General features: G+C 45.7%; 1 protein-coding gene across 1 annotated transcript in view; it reads left to right on the top strand.

Moving 5' to 3' along the window:
* Nucleotides 1-21947, top strand: part of nup214 (nucleoporin 214) — a 115457-nt gene that overhangs the window by 497 nt on the left and 93013 nt on the right. Inside the window, exons 2-10 of the mRNA XM_043719712.1 lie at nt 779-974; nt 1896-2047; nt 6167-6359; nt 7016-7086; nt 8302-8365; nt 13315-13418; nt 15847-15953; nt 18619-18685; nt 20632-20758. Coding sequence (XP_043575647.1) covers nt 779-974; nt 1896-2047; nt 6167-6359; nt 7016-7086; nt 8302-8365; nt 13315-13418; nt 15847-15953; nt 18619-18685; nt 20632-20758 — 1081 coding nt within the window. The remainder of the gene's footprint in view (nt 1-778; nt 975-1895; nt 2048-6166; nt 6360-7015; nt 7087-8301; nt 8366-13314; nt 13419-15846; nt 15954-18618; nt 18686-20631; nt 20759-21947) is intronic.

Raw genomic sequence — 21947 nt, 5'->3', positions numbered from 1 at the left:
CAGGGGGGGTGAAGGGAGAATACATTAATCCATGATTGGGAAAGGTTTAGAAGGGTGTGGGCCATGTGCAGGGAAATGGGGGTAAAGTGGATGGACATGTTTTGTCAGTGTGGGCCGAATGGCCTGTCTCCCTGCTGTATGGCTCTATCTCACAGCCACTTAATTCCCCCCAAATTATCTTTGTAATCTCTTTGTCAGATTTGCCAGTTTAGAATCCTTTACAGTGTGGAAAGAGGCCATTCGGCCCACTGGGTCTACTGTGACCCTTTGAAGAGCATCCCACCTTGCGTTCCCCGTGGACAATCCACCCTAACCTGCACACCTTTGTGAGGTTGGAAGGCAACTAGAGGAAACCCACGCAGAAACGGGGAGAATGTGCAGACTCCACACAGTCAGTCACCGCGGGGTGAGGCAGTGGTGCTGGCCACTGCGTCAACCTTCTCATTCCCTCCAGATATTTTTCAGTGTTTCTCACGAGCTCTTTGATCATTTTCCAGCTCGAGATGATGTTTGTCCTCTTTTATGTTCTAAGGAAGTAAATGTTCTGCTGCAGCTATGTTACTGAATAGTTCAGCACAGACGGCCATTAGGCCCATCATGAATGTATTTGCTCATTCCCATGACCTTGCAAATGATTTCTATTTGAGGATTCATTCAATTCCAATTTTTTTTTAACCTTTGTTGCTATATACTTGGCACTGTATCTGTGTTGGATTTTTCTGTAGGTCTGTTTAATGACTGGATTTTGAAAGCTGCTTTGTGTAACTTACCTCCACAGAATTTCCACTTCCGTCAGATGAAGAAAATCCGAATCTTCGATTCTCCAGATGAGTTGCCGAAGGACAGGGTTAATCTCCTGACTTTGTCCAATATTTATGGACTGATTTTTCTGGGCGGTAAAACTGGCCTGAAGATACTGAACACCCAATATCTTTCCCTGGTTGACCAGAGCGAGGGGAACATTAATACAATCAGTATGTCTATTTTGTACTTTAATCACTTATTCCTTTTGGTTAATGCAGGCTTCTCAATCAATCTTCATCTTCAAACCATTATATTGACCTAAAAGGAAGTAAGTTATTATAAGATTGGCCAATGGAGCCGGCTCCTCCATTCAGTCAGATTGTGGCTGATGCATTTGTAGCCTCAATTCCACTTTCCTGTGTAGGTTCACCTTCAATAACTCCCCTTCCCTTATCGAGGAGAGAATACATAAACTAGCATTCGGGACTCTTCGGATGCAGTGATAATGTCCTTGCCACTGAGCCAGAAGACAGGTCCAAGCCTCACCAGCTCCTGAGGTGTGTCATAATGTGCTTGAAGAGATTGAATAAATATTTGCATAAACTAACACTGTATTGCCAGCACTATAGCTTTGTAAGGAGGGATTTGATTGCGCTGTTTCACACTTTGAAAGAAATTGTTAAAACATATGGGAACTTTAGTCACCATTTGGAGAGTATCAGACAAGGGATATAACCCTTGGATTTGGGAATGACATCTTTACTCAGAGTTGTAGAACTATGGCACCCTCTCCTTTTAAACACAGAGGGTGATGCTGACTCAGTTAATGGTGTGTAATGCGATCAAAAGATTTGATCACTGGAAAAGTAGGAAAATGTGGAGTTAAAGAACAGATGAACCGATTTCTCATTCCATGGCTAACTGGTCTCCTGTAATGATGTCCTCGCTGTATCACCTCCTCATGCCTCTTTGAACAAGAGGCTAAATAATTGAATTTAAATCCCCTGCTGTCTGCCCCGGTGGGAATTAAACTCTTGTCTCTGGAGTATTTGTCCTGGTATCTGGATTACCAACTGAGTACCATGACCACAGTGCAGTCACCAGGATTGTGTGTGCCTGTATCTGAGCCTGGTCCTGTTCTCCTGTTACAGTCGAAGATCCTCCTGTCATGACAGTGAATATGAAGCTCCCAGTGCACCACATTGGCCTGAGCTGTGACGATTTCACCTTGTCTGTTGCTATGACGTCGGAGGAGTATGGGCTGGTCATTGCCTTTTTCGATGTACGAACGTTTTTGAACAAGGTGAGTGCTAATTCTTTTCAATAAGCTTCGTTGCTTGGTGTTTGAAAGCCCTGGCTCTCTGTTAGTGTGGAGTTTAACTGGGTTGTCTCCCAGTTAATCGATGGATATCGACCAACTTTGCCGACCAATCCCTGCCCTTCCTTAGACAGTGCTGAGAAATCTTTAACATTCACCTGGACCATTGGCAGGTATTTCTGTTTGTCTGTCTCTGACAGCACGACAAACAGTCACTGAGGTTGGTGCTGGAATGGGATTGGTGCATGTGAACCTTTGATTTCAGAGGGGAGAGAACTCGCAGCCAATCCTCCCCTCGGATTATTAGATGGAAGACCCTGGGCGCCAGTTCAAAATTTCAGAGCTGAGATTTTGCATAAATATTTGTGTAGCTGAAAATGTGTTGCTGGAAAAGCGCAGCAGGTCAGACAGCATCCAAGGAACAGGAGAATCGATGTTTCGGGCATAAGCCCTTCTTCAGGAATGAATATTTGTGTAAACTAACACCGTATTGCCAGCACTATAGCTTAGTAGGAAGGGATTTGCTTGTATTGTTTCACATTTTGAAAGAAATTGCTAAAGCACAGGGGAAGTTTTATTCCCATTCGGAGTGTGTCAGACAAGGGTGTTACGACACTGGGTGAACCCTCTTGCTAATTTAAACCAAACGTAGAAAAGCTCACCTTGCCTCAATCTGTTAAAGTATGAGTGACAGAAAGCTACCCAAATTCCACTATTTAAAGAAAAAAATTAACAATTTATTCTTTAATTCAGAAAAAGAATATTAACCAACAACTACCTATATTGTAAGCCTCCTTTGTCTTAAAATTTATTATCTACCTCCCACTCTATAACAATATACCGATCCAATAAAGCCCCTATTAAATTTACAGCAAATCAGTTTTCAAAACCAGTTGCCGTCTTCAGGTGTCGAACTTCCTCTTCTGCTGCAGGTTGTTTCATTATGAAAAAAGTACCTTTTAGAGAGAGGGTCAGTGGGCAGCAGGTGCTCTTAGTCTCTCTGGTTAACTGTTCAAAATGCCTGCTTTTTATTACCCCAAAACATCAGATCATCTCATTGATTGGAGGTTGTCAAAACAGTAAAATTCAAATTTGATTGGGTTTTAGTATCTTGGGGCATAATTTAAACTAGTTGATTTCAAATAGTTGTGGAAAAAACTCAGTATCTGAGCAACAGCTCAAATGTTACATCTTAAAATTATCCAGGACACACTGCCTGTGGTCAGTCACATGACAGGCTTGCCAGCTTTTGAACTTTCACTCTCTCTTAAAGGTACAGTACATGCCTTCAACTCCACAACAAGGGATATAACTCGTAAAATTCAGCATTGGATTTGGGAATGACGTCTTTAATCAGTAAGGCTTTTAAAGGTTGATGAGCCAATGGTAGCAAATGGAGTTTAAGGTATAAATCGGGCCCGATTAATTGAGTGGAGATGCATGTCGAGGGGCTGAGTGGAGTCTTCCTACTCCGTGAAGCTCAGGTTTGCTCACTTTTTAGAAGAGAGAGGATTTGGCAAAATAAAATCGTAGCCTTTACTTTAGCTACATTAAATATATTGTTTCACTTGCAATTTATTTGTGTGTTAATCTGTCCTTGTGATGTTGGAATATTCACCACTCCCAGTCCGTGAATATGTACACTTCAGAGATAGGAGCGGAAGTGGGCCATTTGTTCCTCCATTCAGTAAGACTGGCTGTTTGAGTTTGGAATTACACATTCCCATCTCCAGCTGATGACCATCAATCCCCTGCCAGATGAGAATCTATCCATCTCTGCCTCAAAACCGTCACTGACCCTGCCCCCACGGTTCCTGAGGCAGAGTGTTCCAATATGCTCATCGGTTGAGAAAAAAAGTCTATCCACGTGAAACTGTTACCCCGATGTCATCAGCTTTTATTTTCCGTAATAGCTTCAGTGTAGCAGCTTTTCAAATGCCTTCTGGAAATCTACACCTGGACCTCCACTGGCTTCCCGTTTATCCACTGCACATGTTAAAGAACTCCAACTAATTGGTTAAGCATAATTTCCCTTTGACAAAACGATACTGGCTCTTCCCAGTTTCAAGTTTTTTTTAAAGTATGCAGCTGTAATCCCTGATCAGTTCTAACACCTTGCCCACGACAGTCATCGGGTTGTCACTCTGCCTTCGTCCCTTTTAACACCCTAAGGTGAAATCCATCTAAACCTGGAGACGGTTCAGCCCTCAGTTCCATTGTAATTTCACAATGTTTCTCCCCCCCCCTTCCACTTCCTAATTACAGCTATTAATGGAATGCTTTTGTATTGTTTTTCGGAGAGAGACAGAAGCAAACAATGTCTCATTTCATTCACCATTTCCTTTTTTATCTAATTAACTTCCAAAGTGCGCTCTCCTCAGCCCAGCCTTCACTTGATTTACTCATTTCCTTATTAAATAGCTATAGAAACTCTTGCTATCCACTTTTATTTTTTTAGCTAGCTTCCACACCAACTCTAATTTTTTCATCCTGATTAATCTTTGAGTGATTTTCTGTTATTCTTATGATCTGTACTTATCTTTGAGCAGATAAGTACTGATCATGCTTTTCCTAACTTTAGTTAACTGTGGATAGTTAAATTCATCCAAGACATGTGGGTGTCACTGGCTGGGCCAGCATTTATTGCCCATCCTTTGCAGCCCATGAGCAAGGTGGTGGTGTGCTGCTGTCTTGAACCACTGTAGTCCATCGGATGTGGGCATATCCACAGTGCTGGAATTCCAGGCTTAAGGAACAGTGATATATTTCCAAGATAGGACTGTGCGTGGCTCTTGCAGGGGGTGGTGTTTCCATGTTGCTGCTGCCCTTGTCCTTCTAGATGGATGTGGTCTTGGGTTTGGAAGATGCTGTCTGAGGTGCTTTGGTGACTTTCTGCGGTGCATAGTACAGACGCACTGCTGCTACTGAGCATTGGTGTTGGAGGGAGTCAATGTGGTGCCAAGCAAATGGGCTGCTTTGTCCTGGATGGTGTCAAATTTCTTGAGTGTTGCTGGAGCTCCACCCCCCCCCCGCCCAAGGCAAGTGGGGAATATTCCATCACACTCCTGACTTGTGCCTCGTGGATAGTGGACTGGCTTTGGAGAGTCAGGAGGGGAGTTATATCCTGCAGGATTCCCAGCCTCTGGCTATGGTAAAGCTGTAGAATTACCTACCAGAACCACTGTCCTGCCATAACATCAGTCCCATTTGTGAATTAAGAACAATTGAAATTCAGTTATACAGGAGTTGGGAGGTCATGTTGAGGCTGTACAGGACATTGGTTAGGCCACTGTTGGAATATTGCGTGCAATTCTGGTCTCCTTCATATCGGAAAGATGTTGTGAAACTTGAAAGGTTTCGGAAAAGATTTACAAGGATGTTGCCAGGGTTGGAGGATCTGAGCTACAGGGAGAGGCTGAACAGGCTGGGGCTGTTTTCCCTGGAGTGTCGGAGGCTGAGAGGTGACCTTGTAGAGGTTTGCAAAATTATGAGGGGCATGGATAGGATAAATAGACAAAGTCTTTTCCCTGGGGTGGGGGAGTCCAGAACTAGAGGGCATAGGTTTAGGGTGAGAGGGGAGAGATATAAAAGAGGCCTATGGAGCAACTTTTTTCACACAGAGGATGGTATGTGTGTGGAACGAGTTACCAGAGGATGTGGTGGAGGCTGGTACAATTGCAACATTTAAGAGGCATTTGGATGGGTATATGAATTGGAAGGGTTTGGAGGGATATGGGCCGGGTGCTGGCAGGTGGGACTAGATTGGGTTGGGATATCTGGTCAGCATGGATGGGTTGGACAGAAGGGTCTGTTTCTGTGCTGTACATCTCTATGACTCTGAGTAGATGGAGGGCATTTATTGAGGTTGTTGAGCACATGTACAGAGCTACGTACTGACACATGTGATTGAGTTGGGAGATATATGTTGGTAATGTTTCAATCTGTTATATAAATATTACCCTGAGAGAATGTGGGCTCTCGATCTTACCATTCACTGACTTCCCTCACTGTAAGGCTTTTTCTCTGTTCGTCCTGATGTGATGCTGTGTCGAGTTTGCTCCAAAGTTGTGGGCTGCATAAATGCAAGTTTCTTTTTTGTTGTAGGACAAGCTGCAGAAGCGACCGTTTGTGTACTACAAACCGGAGAAAAAATGCACAGTGACCGATTTGAAATGGAATCCGGCTGTGAACTGTATCCTGGCCGTCTGCATATCCGACGGAAGCCTGACCATCCTGGAGGTTACTGATGTCATTAAGCAGCATGCCTCCCTTCCCCCTACAGCCGAGATAACCTCATGTAGGTATTGCTCTGGTTACACACCATACAGCGCTCTGCTCAGGAACACCATGTACTGACCCCACGGGTAGGCTCATGTCAATCTCACTGTGGGGTGGAAGGTACGTTCCTGCGTGGTTTTCCTAGGAGGAGATGGGATGTAGTGTCACTGGACAAGTAATCCAGGGCCCAGGACAGTGCTCAGGAGCTGTTTGTTCAATTGCGCCCCCACCCATCCAACCCCAACTCCTCCACCCACAAGGAAGCTGGTAGATTAACATTCAGTTGCTCAGTTGACAATATCAAGTGAACGTTGACCATGAACCTGCCATCCACTGTATAAATACCCATCCCACCTGGATCACAAATGTCTTTCAGGGAGACAAACTCGCTGTCCCGACCCACTTTAATCTGCACGTGACTGCAGATCCAGTGAAATGCAGTGTGACCTATGAAATGGCCCACACGGGGCAAGGACAGTTAGGGATGGGCATTAAATGTTGGCCTTCGAGCAACTAGCACATCCCATGAATCAGTGAAAGGGAGAATGCCAATTGTTGGAGTGGCCTCATTCTCACTGCTGTTCTCCTGCTCTCAGGAGGATGCTGCTGTCGTTGGGCTGGGGAACCCAACCATCACCAGAGGTTTCACCATGTCTCTCCCAACTTTTCCTTTAGTGTGCTGGAGTCCGAAAGGGAAGCAGCTGGCTGCGGGGAGGCGGAATGGGACGGTTGTTCAGTACTCACCGGTAAGTGTCAGTGAATTATTAATCATTCATTCGCAAGTACTTCCATGTCCTCCCCTCCCCTGCACTGCCTCATGTGCAGCAATCCGCTGAGATATCAGCACTGTTCCACTCTGGTCTCCAGTGTTGATCGTTGCCTTTGGTTCCTTGGGCCCTCAGCTTTGAAATTCCCTCCCTGTTCATCTCAAATAGTCCTTAAATCTAGTGTGACATGTGTTATCTCCTATGACTTGGCATCATGCTTTATTCTGATATTACTCCTGTGAAATGTCTTGGGATTTCTTTACTCCATAAAACGCCCTTGATAAATGCGAACAGTTGGCGTGCCTGAATGGTCTGGATCAGTCTCAGCCTGGAATTGAGTTCTCCTGATGTTATAATAGCACGAGCAATGGACACAGCGCTGTTAGGGATGTTTGACACAGTAAGCCGTTCCGCTGAGAGCAGAATACAAAAGGTTTTGGCTGTTTCCCCAACTCAAAATTCACTGCTCCTGAATTGGTGCGGAAGCAGTGATATTATCACTGGCCTAGTAATCAGAGAGCCAGGTAATGTTCTGGGGACTTCGGTTCCTAATTTGAATTCAGTACAGATCTGGCATTAAAAGTCTCAGGATGACCTTGAAGCCACTGTTGATTATCGTAAAAATCCATCTGGCTCACTCACTAATGTCCTCCAGGGAAGGGAAATCTGCCACCTCACCTGGTCTGGCCTCCATGTGGCTCCAGACCCACAGCAGCATTGTTGACTTTAAACTGCCCTCTAAGGTGGCACAGCCAACCACTCAGTTATATCATAGAGGGATGGCACTGGATGGACTGTCTGACACTGATGAAGGCACCAAAACTGACGTCGGTAAGCACAGCCCTGTTGAGCCCAGCTAAGACCACCTCCCCAACATCTGGGGGGCAAGTGCCAACATTGGGAGAGCTGCCACACAGACTAGTCAACCAACAACCTGACAGACTCACCACACACACCATATTCAAGACACCACCATCGCCATCACTGAGGAGGGTGGCTGCTGAGGGCATTGGGGACGGGCAGGAGTTGACAGGCACAGAAATGTGGTGATGGCCTGGGAGTGTGGCTTGATACAGCAAGGTGAAGTTGAAATACGAAAGCTTTGATCTTCTCATGGGAGTGAGGAATTTCACTGTCCCACCTCGTGTTATTCTCATCTTTTCAATTGGAAAACATCGGGTTCTTTTCTTCCAGGTTCTACAAGAAAAGAAGATTATCCCGTGCCCCCCTTTCTACACAGCAGACAATCCAGTTCAAGGTACGAAGGGTGTAATCTGAGGATTGTGTGCTATTTGGTTCGTCATTGCTCCGCTAGCTCTTTGATTAATCCTGCTCTTCCCCAATCCTGCACACGTTCCTCCTCCGGTTTTTATTCGAGTTCCCTTTGGAAGGTTATCAAATCAGCTTCCACTGCAGCCTTTCGGTGGCTAATTCCGGACTGAGCTCCTCACTGGCCACACAGCTATTTGGATGATACACCCTGACACAGCTGTGATTGTCCCGGTACCCCCCCCCCCCCCCCCCGCCCCCCCACACACACACACACACACACACACTGTAATGAGTGTGACAGTAAATCTGTGTCCCCTGACCTCCAGGGGAAGATATTTCCTCCTGATTAAGTCAATCAAAACCCTGCAGAACTTTGAACACCTCGATTAAATCTCCTGGTGACCTTCCCAGTTTAGAGGAGAAGCTGAATTGAATTAGCTGTATTGTCACATGTCCTCACAGTGAAACGTTTACAAGTCGTCACTTACAGTGCAATCTTAGATACCAAGGTACAGATTCGTGAGTACAAATTCTTAGGGGAACAAAGTAATTCAGCATTACAGACCTTCAGAAGTTTAAAATCAGAATAGTTTCTCTGGTCTTTCTGTATGAACTGAAGTCCGTCATTCCCTTGGTAGATCTCCTCTGCACCCTCTCCAAGGCTTTGCTCTCCTTCTCGATCAATGCTCAGAACTGGATGTAATCCTCGTCCTGGGCCGGATCAGAGACTTATTGAAGTTGCATCATCTCATGTTTATTGAACCCCAGAACCCCATATGCTTTTTTTAAGCAATGTCAACTTGTCTTGCTACCTTCCAAGAATTTGATTTTGTGAATCTCCAGGTGTCTCTGCTCCTGCAAATTCTCATTTAAAATCGTCCCTGTGTTGGCAGGACTCACTCAGGAAAGTGTGCTGAGCCTCACTGCTCTCAGCTATCACTAAGGTTTAAGGTTTAATCAAATTGCACACTATCTGAAATTTGCCAGTCTGATAAACTCAGGTTATCAGGAAACACTGACCGGGTTTCTGTCCTTAATAAGAAACTGCTCTTTATTCCAAAGAAATCAGCCATGCCAGTCATAGGCAAACAAAATTGTGAATTATTAATATATAGCTAAAATAACTGCTAGCTAAAATAATAACCATTAACTTAAACCACTTCTCTCTCTTCTCTCTCACCCTCTCTCTAACACACACACACATTCTCACACTGTCTGACACACGCACTTGTGTAATGTATAAAAGGAAACAAAACACTGGGGAAGTGCAGTTCAATAGTACCAATCCGCAGGGTAGCATGATTTCTGAGCTTATAATTTGGAGTTTTCTTCACTACAGACAAAAGGCAGTTGGTACACTAATTATTGTCTTTCAGTGACTGGTTAGAGGCAGCCACTTTCAGCATCTGGTGAGAGAGAGTAATGAGCTAGCTTACAGAATGTGATTAATTCACTGCACAGACAAGGAAAGAACCTTTCTCTGTTGCAGCCTGGAGACCTCTGCATTTTGATTTGATTTGCTTTATTATTGTCACATGTACTTAGGTGCAGTGAAATATTTTGTTTTACATGCAGTACGGATAGAGCATAGCATACAAAGTGAGTTAGGGTGGAGAATACAATGCTGAAAATGTGTTGCTGGAAAAGCGCAGCAGGTCAGGCAGCATCCAGGGAACAGGAGAATCGACGTTTCGGGCATAAGCCCTTCTTCAGGAAAGAAGGGCTTATGCCCGAAACGTCGATTCTCCTGTTCCCTGGATGCTGCCTGACCTGCTGCGCTTTTCCAGCAATACATTTTCAGCTCTGATCTCCAGCATCTGCAGACCTCACTTTCTCCCTGGAGAATACAATGTTCCAGCTGCAGAGCAGATGCACAGAGAAGAGCGGGATCAGCATTCAATTTAAAATTTGAGAGGTCCTTTCAGAAGTGTAATAACAGTGGGGTAGAAGTTGTTCTTGAATCTGTCGATTTGTGTGTTTGAGTTGGTTGTGCCTCTGTTCTTCCTGCGGTCTTTCAATTCTGTTGCCAGTTCATCTCAATACCTGGCCCTGATTATACAGACTAGCCAGTATTCTGTCTTAGGCCAGGCTTGCTCTGCACACACCCAGTAGTGGAATGTGGGGATCTCTCCTCCATCAAAGCCACCCCCAATCCCCACCCCACACACACATGGAACAACGCAACTGCGTGAACAAGACTGTCAGGGAATTCCAGTCACTTGCCTTTTAAAATGCAACAACTCCTTCCACAATCCTTGGTTCAAGGTAGTCCTCCTCCCATTTTGGACCACAATTCCAAAGTAAAGTAAAATAAAAGTTTTGATCTTACATAGTTTACAAGGCCCTTGCTCGTTCTATGTTTTGAAATACATCGCTGTTAATTCTTTGATGATTCCCTGTTTGTGACGGAGTGTCGACTCTAGGGACCTCTGGTGGCAGGACTAAGTTGTTCAATGCTGCAGCCTTTTAATTTCAACATTTGTCCTGTTGGTGAGGCCACCTTTGGAATACTGCATTCAGTTCTTGTCTCCCTGCTGTAGGAAGGATGTTGTAAAACTGGAGAGGGTTCAGAAAAGATTTACAAGGATGTTACCAGGATTTGGTGGGTTTGAGCTGTGGGGAGAGGCTGAATAGGCTAGGGCTTTTTACCCTGGAGCATCAGAGGCTGAGGGATGACCGTATAGAGGTTTGTAAAGTCATGAGGGGCAGGGATAGGATAACTAGACACGTCTATTCTCCAGGTTGGGGGACTCCAAAACTAGAGGTTTAAGGTGAAATGGGGACAATTTAAAAGGGACCTAAAGGGCAACTTTCTTACGCAGAGGATGGTACGTGTATGGAACGAGCTGTCAGAGGAAGTGGTAGAGGCTGGTACAATTACAGCATTTAAAAGGCCCCTGGATGTGTATATGATTCTGAAACGTTGAGGGGGATATGGGCCAAAGCTGGCAATTGGGATGAGATCAGTTTAGGATATCTGGTTGGTATGGATCAAAGGGTCTGTTTCCATGCGGTACATCTCTATGCCTCTATAATTTATTGTTTTCTTTTAATAAATAGGTGATCTTTGGCACCACTGTTTTGATTCTGACAGTTGTTGGAACTGTCCGATATAATAAAAGCAGGCAATGGCCATTTGGTCCCTCAACCCTGCTATCTCACTCAGATGGAGTTCTGCAAGGAACTGCTACCATTTTAAACCACTTTGCTCCATGTCTCTCAATACCCTCAATCAAAAGCACTCCATTGATCTCAGTCTCAGAAACTCCTTTTACACAATTTGGACAATAATCTCAAAGCAAAAATCATTCTGCAGACTACGAAGATTGGAGTTGGCAGGTTTTGTACAGGGTGGGATGCAGCAGAGCAGTTGGTCAGTGGTGGGATTGAGCCCACAGTGCAACACACTTAACCCACTGATGTAGCCAGATATGGTATTCAGGACAGAAGTAAGGAGAACTTCTTCTGGGAGTTGTCAATCTGTGGAATTCTTTACCACACGGGCTGTACGGGCTGGATCATTCAGTATGTTCAAGGCTGAGATAGACAGATTTTTAATCAGGAAGGGAATCATGGGATGGATGGTGGCTCAGTGGTCAGCACTGCTGCCTCACAGCACCAGGGACCTGGGTTCAATTCCAGCCTCAGGTGACTGTCTGTGTGGAGTTTGCACATTCTCCCTGTGTCTGCGTGGGTTTCCTCTGGGTGCTCTGGTTTCCTCACACAGCCCACAGGGCAGGTTAGGATGAACTGGCCATACTAAATTGTCCCATAGTGTTCAGGAATGTTTAGGTTAGGGGTAAATATAGGGCAAGGGGAATGAATGGGTCTGGCTGGGTTACTCTTCGGAGGTTTGCTGTGGGCTTGTTGGGCCGTAGGGCCTGTTTCCATGCTGTAGGGGTTCTCTGATTCGATGAGGAAAAGTTCGATGATTCGATGAGTTATGAGGAAAAGTCCGAAAGGTGGAGTTGAGGATTATCAGATCAGCCACAATGCCATTGAATACTGGAACACTCAGTGGGCTGAATGGCCAGCTTCTGCTTCTCTGTCCTGGGACTGCACCTCAGGCTGAGGAACCTTCTTGAACTGTATATAATTTTACCACCCGCCTATAACATTGGCCACTCAAATACATGTGACTATGCATATTAAGGGGGAAGGCATAGCCTGCCATTCAATAATATCAATCCCGCTTACCCTCATGTACCTGGTCAGAACAAGTCATTGATCATATTTGTACATTGGTAGCTGTTCCTTGCAGAACCAGCCTTAGGGGAGACCACTGTGCTGTATGCTTGATCCAAAGGTGAAAGCAATCCACTGAACATCACAATGAGGTGTCCCTAAATCGGAGAGTTATTGAATTGCTGCCTGAGGGAGGAGTTCCCATGTGGCTGGATCCTGGCAATGGGCAGATCACTACCCTCTCTGGATTGCTGTTGTTCGGTCGGTGGGTGTTTGCAGTTCTGCTGTGTGCTGCTGGTCATGACCTCCCAGGGGTAGACACAGAACAGCAAGCACAGAATTTCAAAGGCGATTCCTCATCATCTGTGACCATGACAGAGTGCTGTACAGCCAGCAGGGTGGAGTTACTGTCAGCATGAGGTAAAATGACAAGAAGTGCCATTGTTGAAACACAGTTGCAATCATCGCTCTTCCCCCATTAAAGACAATGTGGGAACTTCCCCATAACAGGGCACTTACTTTGTGTTGAACTGTGTACGCTGCTGCACCCCACACACACAACTGCTCTATGTTTGGGTGTAGGCTGAGTAGTGCTTTCAATTAAAAACTAAATGTTCACTTTTAAATCCCAGGGCTGCTGCATAGGAATGCTGACACCTTGCTGTGTCCGGCCTGTTTTGACAGGGGGTTTGAGTGTGACGGTAGTGCTGGCAATCCCTCTGTATTCCTAAAGTCATTTTCTTTTGGCAGTGTTGGATATCTGTTGGATCAGCACGTACGTTTTTGCGGTGGTTTATGTGGCTGCGGATGGATCACTGGAAAGCCCTCCTGAGCTTGTGATGGTCTCCCTGGCGGTAGGTGCACACTTTGATTTTCACACCAGCCTCGTGTGTCAACCCTCTAATATCCACCCCTCCCTCTCCCCCCCACACACTCAGGCACGCACACGTATGTACGTTTTCGCGCTCTCTATCTCTCTCTCTCGCTCGCTCGTGTGCGCGCACACACAGTCTCTCTCTTGACTGGTTTGACAGTGCTGTGTGAATGTAGGTCTTCAGCTCAGCTCACAATGCACAGTGTCAGAGATGGTGGGGTTAGGGCCTGTTCTTGAGAATGAGGTGTAACATCCTGACTGATGCTTCCTTTGCTATCCTGGGGGAGTCCATCAGGTGAGCTTTAAATGAAGGCTAAAATAAAACCAAGAACTGTGGATGCTGGAGATCTGAGACAAAAACACAAATTGCTCATAAAACTTGGCAAGTCTGTGGGAAGAAAGCACAGTTGTTTCTGTTTCATGTCTGCTGACCTATCATCAAAACTCTAATGAAGATTATATCAAACTTGAAATGTCGACTCTGCTTTCTCTCCAGTTGGCTGTGCTTTCTGTCCAGACCTGCTGAGTTTCTCCATCAGTTGCTGTTTTTGCTTCAAATGAAGGCCTGATCTGCTCTTTCATGTGGCATCACTCTGAGAAGTTCCACAGGCCTTCCCTGCAGAGTCCCGGACAATATTCATGCCTCAAAGAAACCTTGTCATCTACCAAGCGCAGATTGCTGGTCTGAAACTACCGATCGAACAAATAGGTTGCGGGTGACTACATTTCCAAAGTACTTGATCAACTACGGAATACTTTGGGCCATCCTGAATTATTTTCTCCTTTATCTTTTGATGGGATCTAGTCATTGTTGCTCATTTTAACCATCTTGGTGAAAGTTGTGGAGTCAGAGCTTTTAACAGCATGGACTGAGGCCCTTTGGCCCGTCATGTGCACACCTGTCATCATGCATCCATCTGTTTTACTCAGAATTTGCACCATAGCCATGTATACTTTGGCATTCAAGTGTTCATCTAAATAATTGGAATCATCAAATCCCGACAGTGTGGAAACAGGCCCTTCAGCCCAACAAGTCCACACTGACCCCCCCCCCCGAAGAGTTACCCACCCAGACCCATTCCCCTACCCTATTATTCTACATTTACCCCTGACTAATGCACCTAACCTACACATCCCTGAACACTACGGGCAATTTAGCATAGCCAATTCACCTAACCTGCACATGTTTGGACTGTGGGAGGAAACCCACGCAGACACGGGGAGAACGTGCAAATTCCACACAGATAGTTGCCCGAGGCTGGAATTGAACCGGGGCCCTGGTGCTGTGAGGCAGTAGTGCTAACTACTGAGCCACTGTGCCGTCATTTAAATATCTGGAGAGTTCCTGTCCCGACCTCCCTTTTAGACAGTGAGTTCCAGAAACCTAACCCCCACTGGGTGAGAAATGTTTTCCTGCTCCTTAAACTGTGTCCTCTTGTTATTGACCCCTGGACGAAGGGCAAGTGTTTCTCCCCATCTACACTGACTGTGCCCCTCAGAGGTTTGTACACCTCCATCTACCTCTGCATTCAGGAAGTAAGAAGCTTTCCCGAACTGTTGCTGTCTGTTTTGTCCAGACACTCCCACAACGTGGTTAGAAAGGGATTTCCAGGACTTTTTACCCAGTGACATTGAAGCAATGGTGAAATAGATCCATGTGACGATGCTGTTTGATGTGGGGGGGGCTTGCAGGCGTGTTTCTGGCTGTCTCCTGCTTTGCTCCTTGGTGGTCCAGGTGGTAGCTTTGGAATGTGTTGCCAAAGGAGCCGTGAGTTGCTGCATTACACCTTGTCGCTGGTACACACTGCTTCTGTTCTGCATCAGTGTGACAGGAATGAGTTTTGAGGGCTGTGGATGGGATTCCAGCTTCTGCAGTGTTGAGCTTCCTGAGTATTGTTGGAACTGTGCAGGCTGTCCAGGCAAGTGGGGAGTAGCCCATCACACTCCAGACCTTGTACCTTGTAGATGGTGGGCGGGTTTTGAGGACTGGGAAATGAGTTACTTACTCAGAATTGCCACTTTCTGACCTGCTGTTGTAGGTACTTATTCTGAAATGTGCTGTGTAAATATAAGTTTATTTGTTCTTGAACCGTCTATGCCATTGAGGAAACCCTGACAGAATATGCTACAGAGCAGTGTGAATCAGGCCATTGTTGCGAGGATAAGGAGCGCTGTGGTGGGCCTGGTAAACAAAGTCAAAGAGTAGGTTGGCCTGTTCCCTTAGGAAATGGTTATTGAGAAAGAGACAGGGCTGTTAAGCTGCTGCAGAGCTTCTCTTTAAAAAATTGTCACCATTGGCATCTCACAGTGCTGAGTGTTGGCTCCATTTATTGCTAATACAGTTTAATGTGAATATATATAAATCCTTTTCCATTGGTGATGAAATGAGAGTGTGCTTTATTTTTCAGAAAAAGGATGAGAAACAAGAGGACCAGTTCTTAAACTTTAACGACCTGTGCTTTGGGATATCGACTGAGAGGCAGCACCACTACTACCTGCATTACTTTGAGTCTTGGTAAGTTGAGGACAACCTTCATTCACAATGCACTGGGTGAACGTGGAATTGATAAGATTCAGAGTACAAGTCACACCTGACAGATTGGATTCGACCTCCAGGCATGATAGGTGCAACTTGTTTTATCAATGGGCCGTGACAGCAGAGCCTGGCTCTGATCATTCCCCCAGCATCAACATGTACAGGTAGCTCAGGGAACGGTGACATGCATCACAAGGGACTTGAGGAGGAGCCAGGCTCCTTCACAGTGGCTGGGCGTGTAGGGAATGAAATCTTATGCAAAGAACTCGGAAGTGACTTACCTTGGTAAGAACAAGGGAGAAACACAGTAAAGGTGTTTGTGGTGTAATGTGCGTTTCATCAACACTAATTGGCTATAACGCAGTTGACGATTTGTGGACGTTGTTTGGATAACGCAAGTTTTCCACTGAGCAGGTTTAGCGATTTTCTATTAGCGAGCTTCTGCAGTGTGATTTTCCACAGCGGGTTTCCATAGTGCGAGGCTGCAGAGGAATACAACTGTTGTGTTACACCAGAACGCCCTGTAATAAGCAAATTTCGAATCCTGAGCATAAACAGAGCAAAGCGGACCAAAATATGGAAGTTACGCTGAAACGTGGCAAACCACTGGCTGTTGCAACAGGAATATTGTGTCCAATTCTGGCCGTCGTGCGTCAGGAAGGATACAGAGGTGCTGGCGGGACACAAAAGGTTGGCCTGAATGGTTACGGGGACAAAGGCGGTCAGTTTCCTGGACAGATTGGAGAAGAGGAAAGGAGATTTGGTAGCAGCCTTCAGGTTCATGAGGGGAGTGGACAGAGCTGATAGAAACTGTTCCCATTGATGGAAGGGTCAGGAAGTGGAGGGCAACAGATCAAAGTGATTGGCAGAAGGAGCCAGTGGTGAGTCGAGAATGATTGTGTTCCCCATGTGGAGTGGTTAGCGACTGGGAAGCCCTGCCTGAATATGTCTTAGAGGCAGATTCAGTTGTAGCTTTCGAAAGATGATCATCTGAAATGCAGTAATTTGCAAGGGGCTGTTGTTTGTCACATCTCTCGTGGCTATTCCTGGGAAGGTCGCCAAACTGAGAGACTTTCAGAGAGCAATAAAGTGTCAACCACGTCACTGTCGATGTGAAGTGATAGATCGCCCAGACTGGATAAGATATTCTTACCTTAATAATATTAGAAGGATACCAGGCAGCTTTTTCCGGCAATCCACAGTAATTTTATGGTCACCATCACTGATGACTGGCTTACAATTTTAAATTTAGTAATTACTTCACTTCAGATTCCACTGCTGCCATGGTAGGATTGGGGCCCACCTCCCCAGAGCATCACCCTGTGTCTGTACGTTACTCATCCACTTCAGCACTGTCCAGATCGCATTGGCTGATTTGGAGTTTGAAGTTGGGAGCAACCAGAGAAGATGCAGTATACTGTACACTCACCTCAGAGCCAGAGTGCCCTGGGATTTGGCTCTGTTTGAGAGCCTTTGTGCTGAATTCAGACCGATACTGTTAGCACTGATGTGGCTCAGCAGAGTTGGAGCTGCCGACCTGCGCTCTCAGTAAAACATAAAGGCATCACTTTGAAGAAGAGCAGCTCTCCCCTGCTGATCTGGCCAATATTCATCTCTCAAACAACAACACAAACAGATTCATAGAATCCCTACAACATAGAAACAGGCCATTTGGCCAATAAGTCTATACTGACCCTCCAATGAGGGTCCCTATCACTCTACATTTACCCTAACTAATGCACCTAACCTACACGTCCCTGAACACTACGGGCAATTTAGCATGACCAACTCACCTAACCTGCACGTCTTTTGGACTGTGGGAGGAAACCAGAGCACCCGGAGGAAACCCACGCAGACACGGGGAGAATGTCCAAACTCCCCCCATACAGTCACCCAAGGCTGGAATCAAACCTGGGTCCCTGGCGCTGTGAGGTTGCAGTGCTCGCCACTGAGCCACCCAGGATTTGGTGATTCTTCATGGTTTGTGGGAGTTTGCTGCTTGTGCACGTTGGCTGCTGCAGTCCGACATTCAGTACTTAGACAGTAAACCGATTCGTGGTGGGGCCATCTTCAAATGGTGAAAGGAATTCTATAAGTGAAGGGTTTGGTTGGGTCCAGTGGCATGTTAATGATAGTACATCGAGCAGCCCTTGTATAAGATACATTTCCAAACTTGGCCGGTCTGTGTTTCAAAATGCAGTGCTGGAGAAACTCTGCCAATCAGGCAGCATCTGTGGATAGAGAAACCGAATTAACATTTCCAGTCCAATGACTGTGCTACTTTGGTAGCACCTGCAACATTTTGCTTTTATTTGATTAGTCTGCAGTCCGTTTGCCCAGTGCATTACGCAGTCGTCTTGTTTAAAAAACTATTTGACAGAAGCTGTTCAAGGTTTTGCATTGACCTCACCTGCAGTTAAATTGTGAACAGATTACTGAGCCCTCTCAACAAGTTGACATGTGTTTGCTGTGTAGATCTCTGTTGTAAATGAACTCACTCTAAAGCAGTGAAAACATTTCATGGTAAAGATTTTGCAGAATAAAAGATGATTTTGTTTTAGCCTTGAATGTCTAGAATTGGGCTGGGTTTGGTTCTGAGGTGAATACTGACTGCAGTGTCCAATTCATGCTGTGCTATTTACAGGGATCTTATCTTGGCCTCTTCAGCTGCATCAATTGAAGTCAGCATTGTTGCTCGGCAACCCGATAAGGTAACACCACTGATTTCCAAAGGCTTTTTTTAACTGAAGTAATTTGTACATTAGCGATGAATAGGATCTGGATTTTTTTAAAAAACCTCTTCTTGAGATGAGTGTCACTCATAAAACCAATGAAAGCTTTTCACTGTATTTTATTGTCTTACTGTAAAATACACATGGCAATAAAATAAGTTAGTTTTTTCATCCTTTACTGCTCATCTCGGATTGCCCTTGAGCTGAGTACCTTGATCAGCTGTTAGAGGGCAGTTAGGAATCGGCCGTAGTGCTGTGGGTCTGGAGCCACTTGTGGGTCAGACCAGGTGAGGATGGCAGATTCTCCATCTGAAAAGTACATCAATCGAGAATCATTGTCATGGTCACCATTACTGACAGGAGCTTTATCTTCGATTGTAGAATCAGAGAATCCCTAAGGTGTGGAAGCAGGCCCATCGGCCCAACACGTCCACACCGATCCTCCGAAGAGTAATCCACCCAGACCCATTTCCATTGCTCTACATTTTCCGCTGACTAATGCACCTAACCTACACATCTCGGAACACTATGGGCAATTTAACTTGGCCAGTTCACCTGACCTGCACATCTTTAGATTGTGGGAGGAAACCGGAACATCCAGAGGAAACCCACGCAGACACTGGGAGAATGTGCAAACTCCACACAGTCAGCTGAGGCTGGAATCGAACCTGGGTCCCTTGCTGTGAGGCGGCAGTGCTAACCACTGAGCCACCCTACTGCCCTGTTTTAGGAACTGATTTCAAAGACCTTTAACTCCTGTGGTGGGATTTGAATTCTATCCCCAGGGTTACAGGTGGCGTGGTGGCTCAGTGGTTATCCCTGCCACTCTCAGCACCAGGGACCCAGGTTCAATTCCAGCCTCGGGCGACTGTCTCCGTGGAGTTTGCACATTCTCCCAGTGTCTGCGCAGGTTTCCTCCGGGTGCTCCGGTTTCCTCCCACAGTCCAAAGATGTGCAGGTTCGGGTGAATTGGCCATGCTAAACTGCCCATAGTGTTAGGTGCATTAGTCAGAGGGAAATGGGTCTGAGTGGGTTACTGGGAGGGTCGCTGGACTTGTTGGGCGAAGGGCCTGTTTACACAATGCACAGAATCTAATCTAATTTTAGCTTGGGATCTGGATTACTAATCCAGTAACTTTACCATGAGACCACCAAAACATGACCGTTGTGCTTCCAGTGTAGCCGCTTGATCCCGGGAGCACAGAGGCACAAGCTGTAATGGTAGGGATGTTGGTCATCAAAACCATTAAACAAAGCACTGGGGTTCACATCTCCAGACAGAAGAGTTAGGTCAAACTCATATTGAACCTTGGCTCGACCACATCTGCTGTATTGGGTGATCAGTTTCCATCTCCCTGATATTGAAACACTGGAAATGGTGCTGGTAACAAACGTTAAGAGATGATACCATGTACTGCTGCATTGCACCGACAAAGGAAGACTAAACAGGCTGGGGCTCAAAAGAAAAAGTTGATTATCTGATGGAGGGCGGTCTTTGAGATTGTGAGGTGATTTAGTTGGGTTGACAAGGAGAAATGCTTTCACTTCCTGGGAAAACCAAAGCAAGGGGCCATATGTATGAGTTTTGAATAAATCCAATCGAGAATTCAAAAGGACATTGTTAGCCAAAGAAAATGAGGAGAATGTGGAATTCACCACCAAATGGAGTGGCTGAGGGAAGTTTGATGGAACCATGAGGGATAAGAGATTTGAACTCAGTGCTGCGAGGGATTAGATCATGCAGCAGCGAGAGGAGATACAATGGCTCTTCTACTTGTGATGTGTTTTTTAAAAAATCACTTGTGGTCATTGCTGGATGGACCCAGCATTTATTGCCCGTCCCTATTTGTACCTTGAGAGGGTGGTGGGGAGCTGCCCTTGTACACTTTTTGCAAGTCTCTGAATGTTCTTTGCTTCTCGTTCAGGTCAACTGGGAAGTCTGGGTCTTGGAGGATGCAGCCCGCGCAGAATTCCCTGTGACTGACAATAGCGATGACACAATGCCAGTTGGTATTGGTGTTGACATCACCAATCAGCAAGCAATCGCCATAGGTGAACTTTTCACTCTTGGTTTATGAATAGATGTTTATGATGGTATTTATCCGTGCATGGTTAGCTGTTGTTAGCCCTAGATGTGATAGGGATGGGGATCACTGGGGTAAACTGTACCCATTCTAAGCAGTGATCTTTTTACCTCAAACCTGAGAAGATGGCACCTCTGACATTGCTGCATTCCCTCAGTTCCAGTCCTGAGTGGGCCAGCCTCGATTTTCTGAAGTCCCCTGGGATGGGACTGAGCTTGCACCTATGCCATTGAGGTGCACTTTGTGGAGGTTGGAACACAGAACATTACAGCACAGTACAGGCCCTACAGCCCTCGATGTTGTACCACCCTATGAAACCAATCTGAAGCCCATCTAACCTACAACAGTCCATTCTCGTCCATGTGCCTATCCTATGACCATTTAAATGCCCTTAAAGTTGACGAGTGTACAACTGTTGCAGGCAGTGTGTTCCATGTCCCTACTACTCTCTGAGTAAAGAAACTACCTCTGACATCTGTCCTATATCTATCACCCCTCAATTTGCAGCTATGTCCCCTCATGCTAGTCATCACCATCATCAGAAAAAAGCTCTCACCGTCCACTCGATCTAACCCTCTGATTATCTTCTATCTCTCAATTAAGTCACCTCTCAACTTTCTTCTCTCTAACAAAAACAGACTAAAGTCCCTCAGCCTTTCCTCGTAAGACCTTCCCTCCATACCCGCCAATGTCCTAGTAAATCTCCTCTGAACCCTTTCCAAAACTTCCACATCCCTCCTATAATGCAGTGATCAGAACTGCATACAATACTCCAAGTGCGGCCACACTAGAGCTGTTGCATGACCTCATGGTTCCAAAACTCGATATCTCTACTAACAAAAGGCAACACACCGTATGCCTTCTTAACAGTCCTATCAACTGGGGTGGAAACTTTCAGGGATTTATGTACATGGACAGCGAGATCTCTCTGCTCATCTACACTACCAATAATCTTACCATTAGCCCAGTACTCTGCATTCCTGTTACTCCTTCCAAAGTGAATTACTTCACACTTTTCCGCATAAAACTCCATTTCCTACCTTTCAGCCCAGCTCTGCAGCTTATCTATGTCCCTCTGTAACCGAGAACATCCTTCGGCACTGTCCAAAACTCCACCGACCTTAGTGTCATCCGCAAATTTGCTAACCCATCTTTCT

Source organism: Chiloscyllium plagiosum, chromosome 30 (assembly GCF_004010195.1).
Source record: "Chiloscyllium plagiosum isolate BGI_BamShark_2017 chromosome 30, ASM401019v2, whole genome shotgun sequence".
Classification (NCBI taxonomy): Eukaryota; Metazoa; Chordata; class Chondrichthyes; order Orectolobiformes; family Hemiscylliidae; genus Chiloscyllium; species Chiloscyllium plagiosum.
Note: the sequence above shows the minus strand (reverse complement) of the source record. Positions and strands in the feature narration are given on the sequence as shown.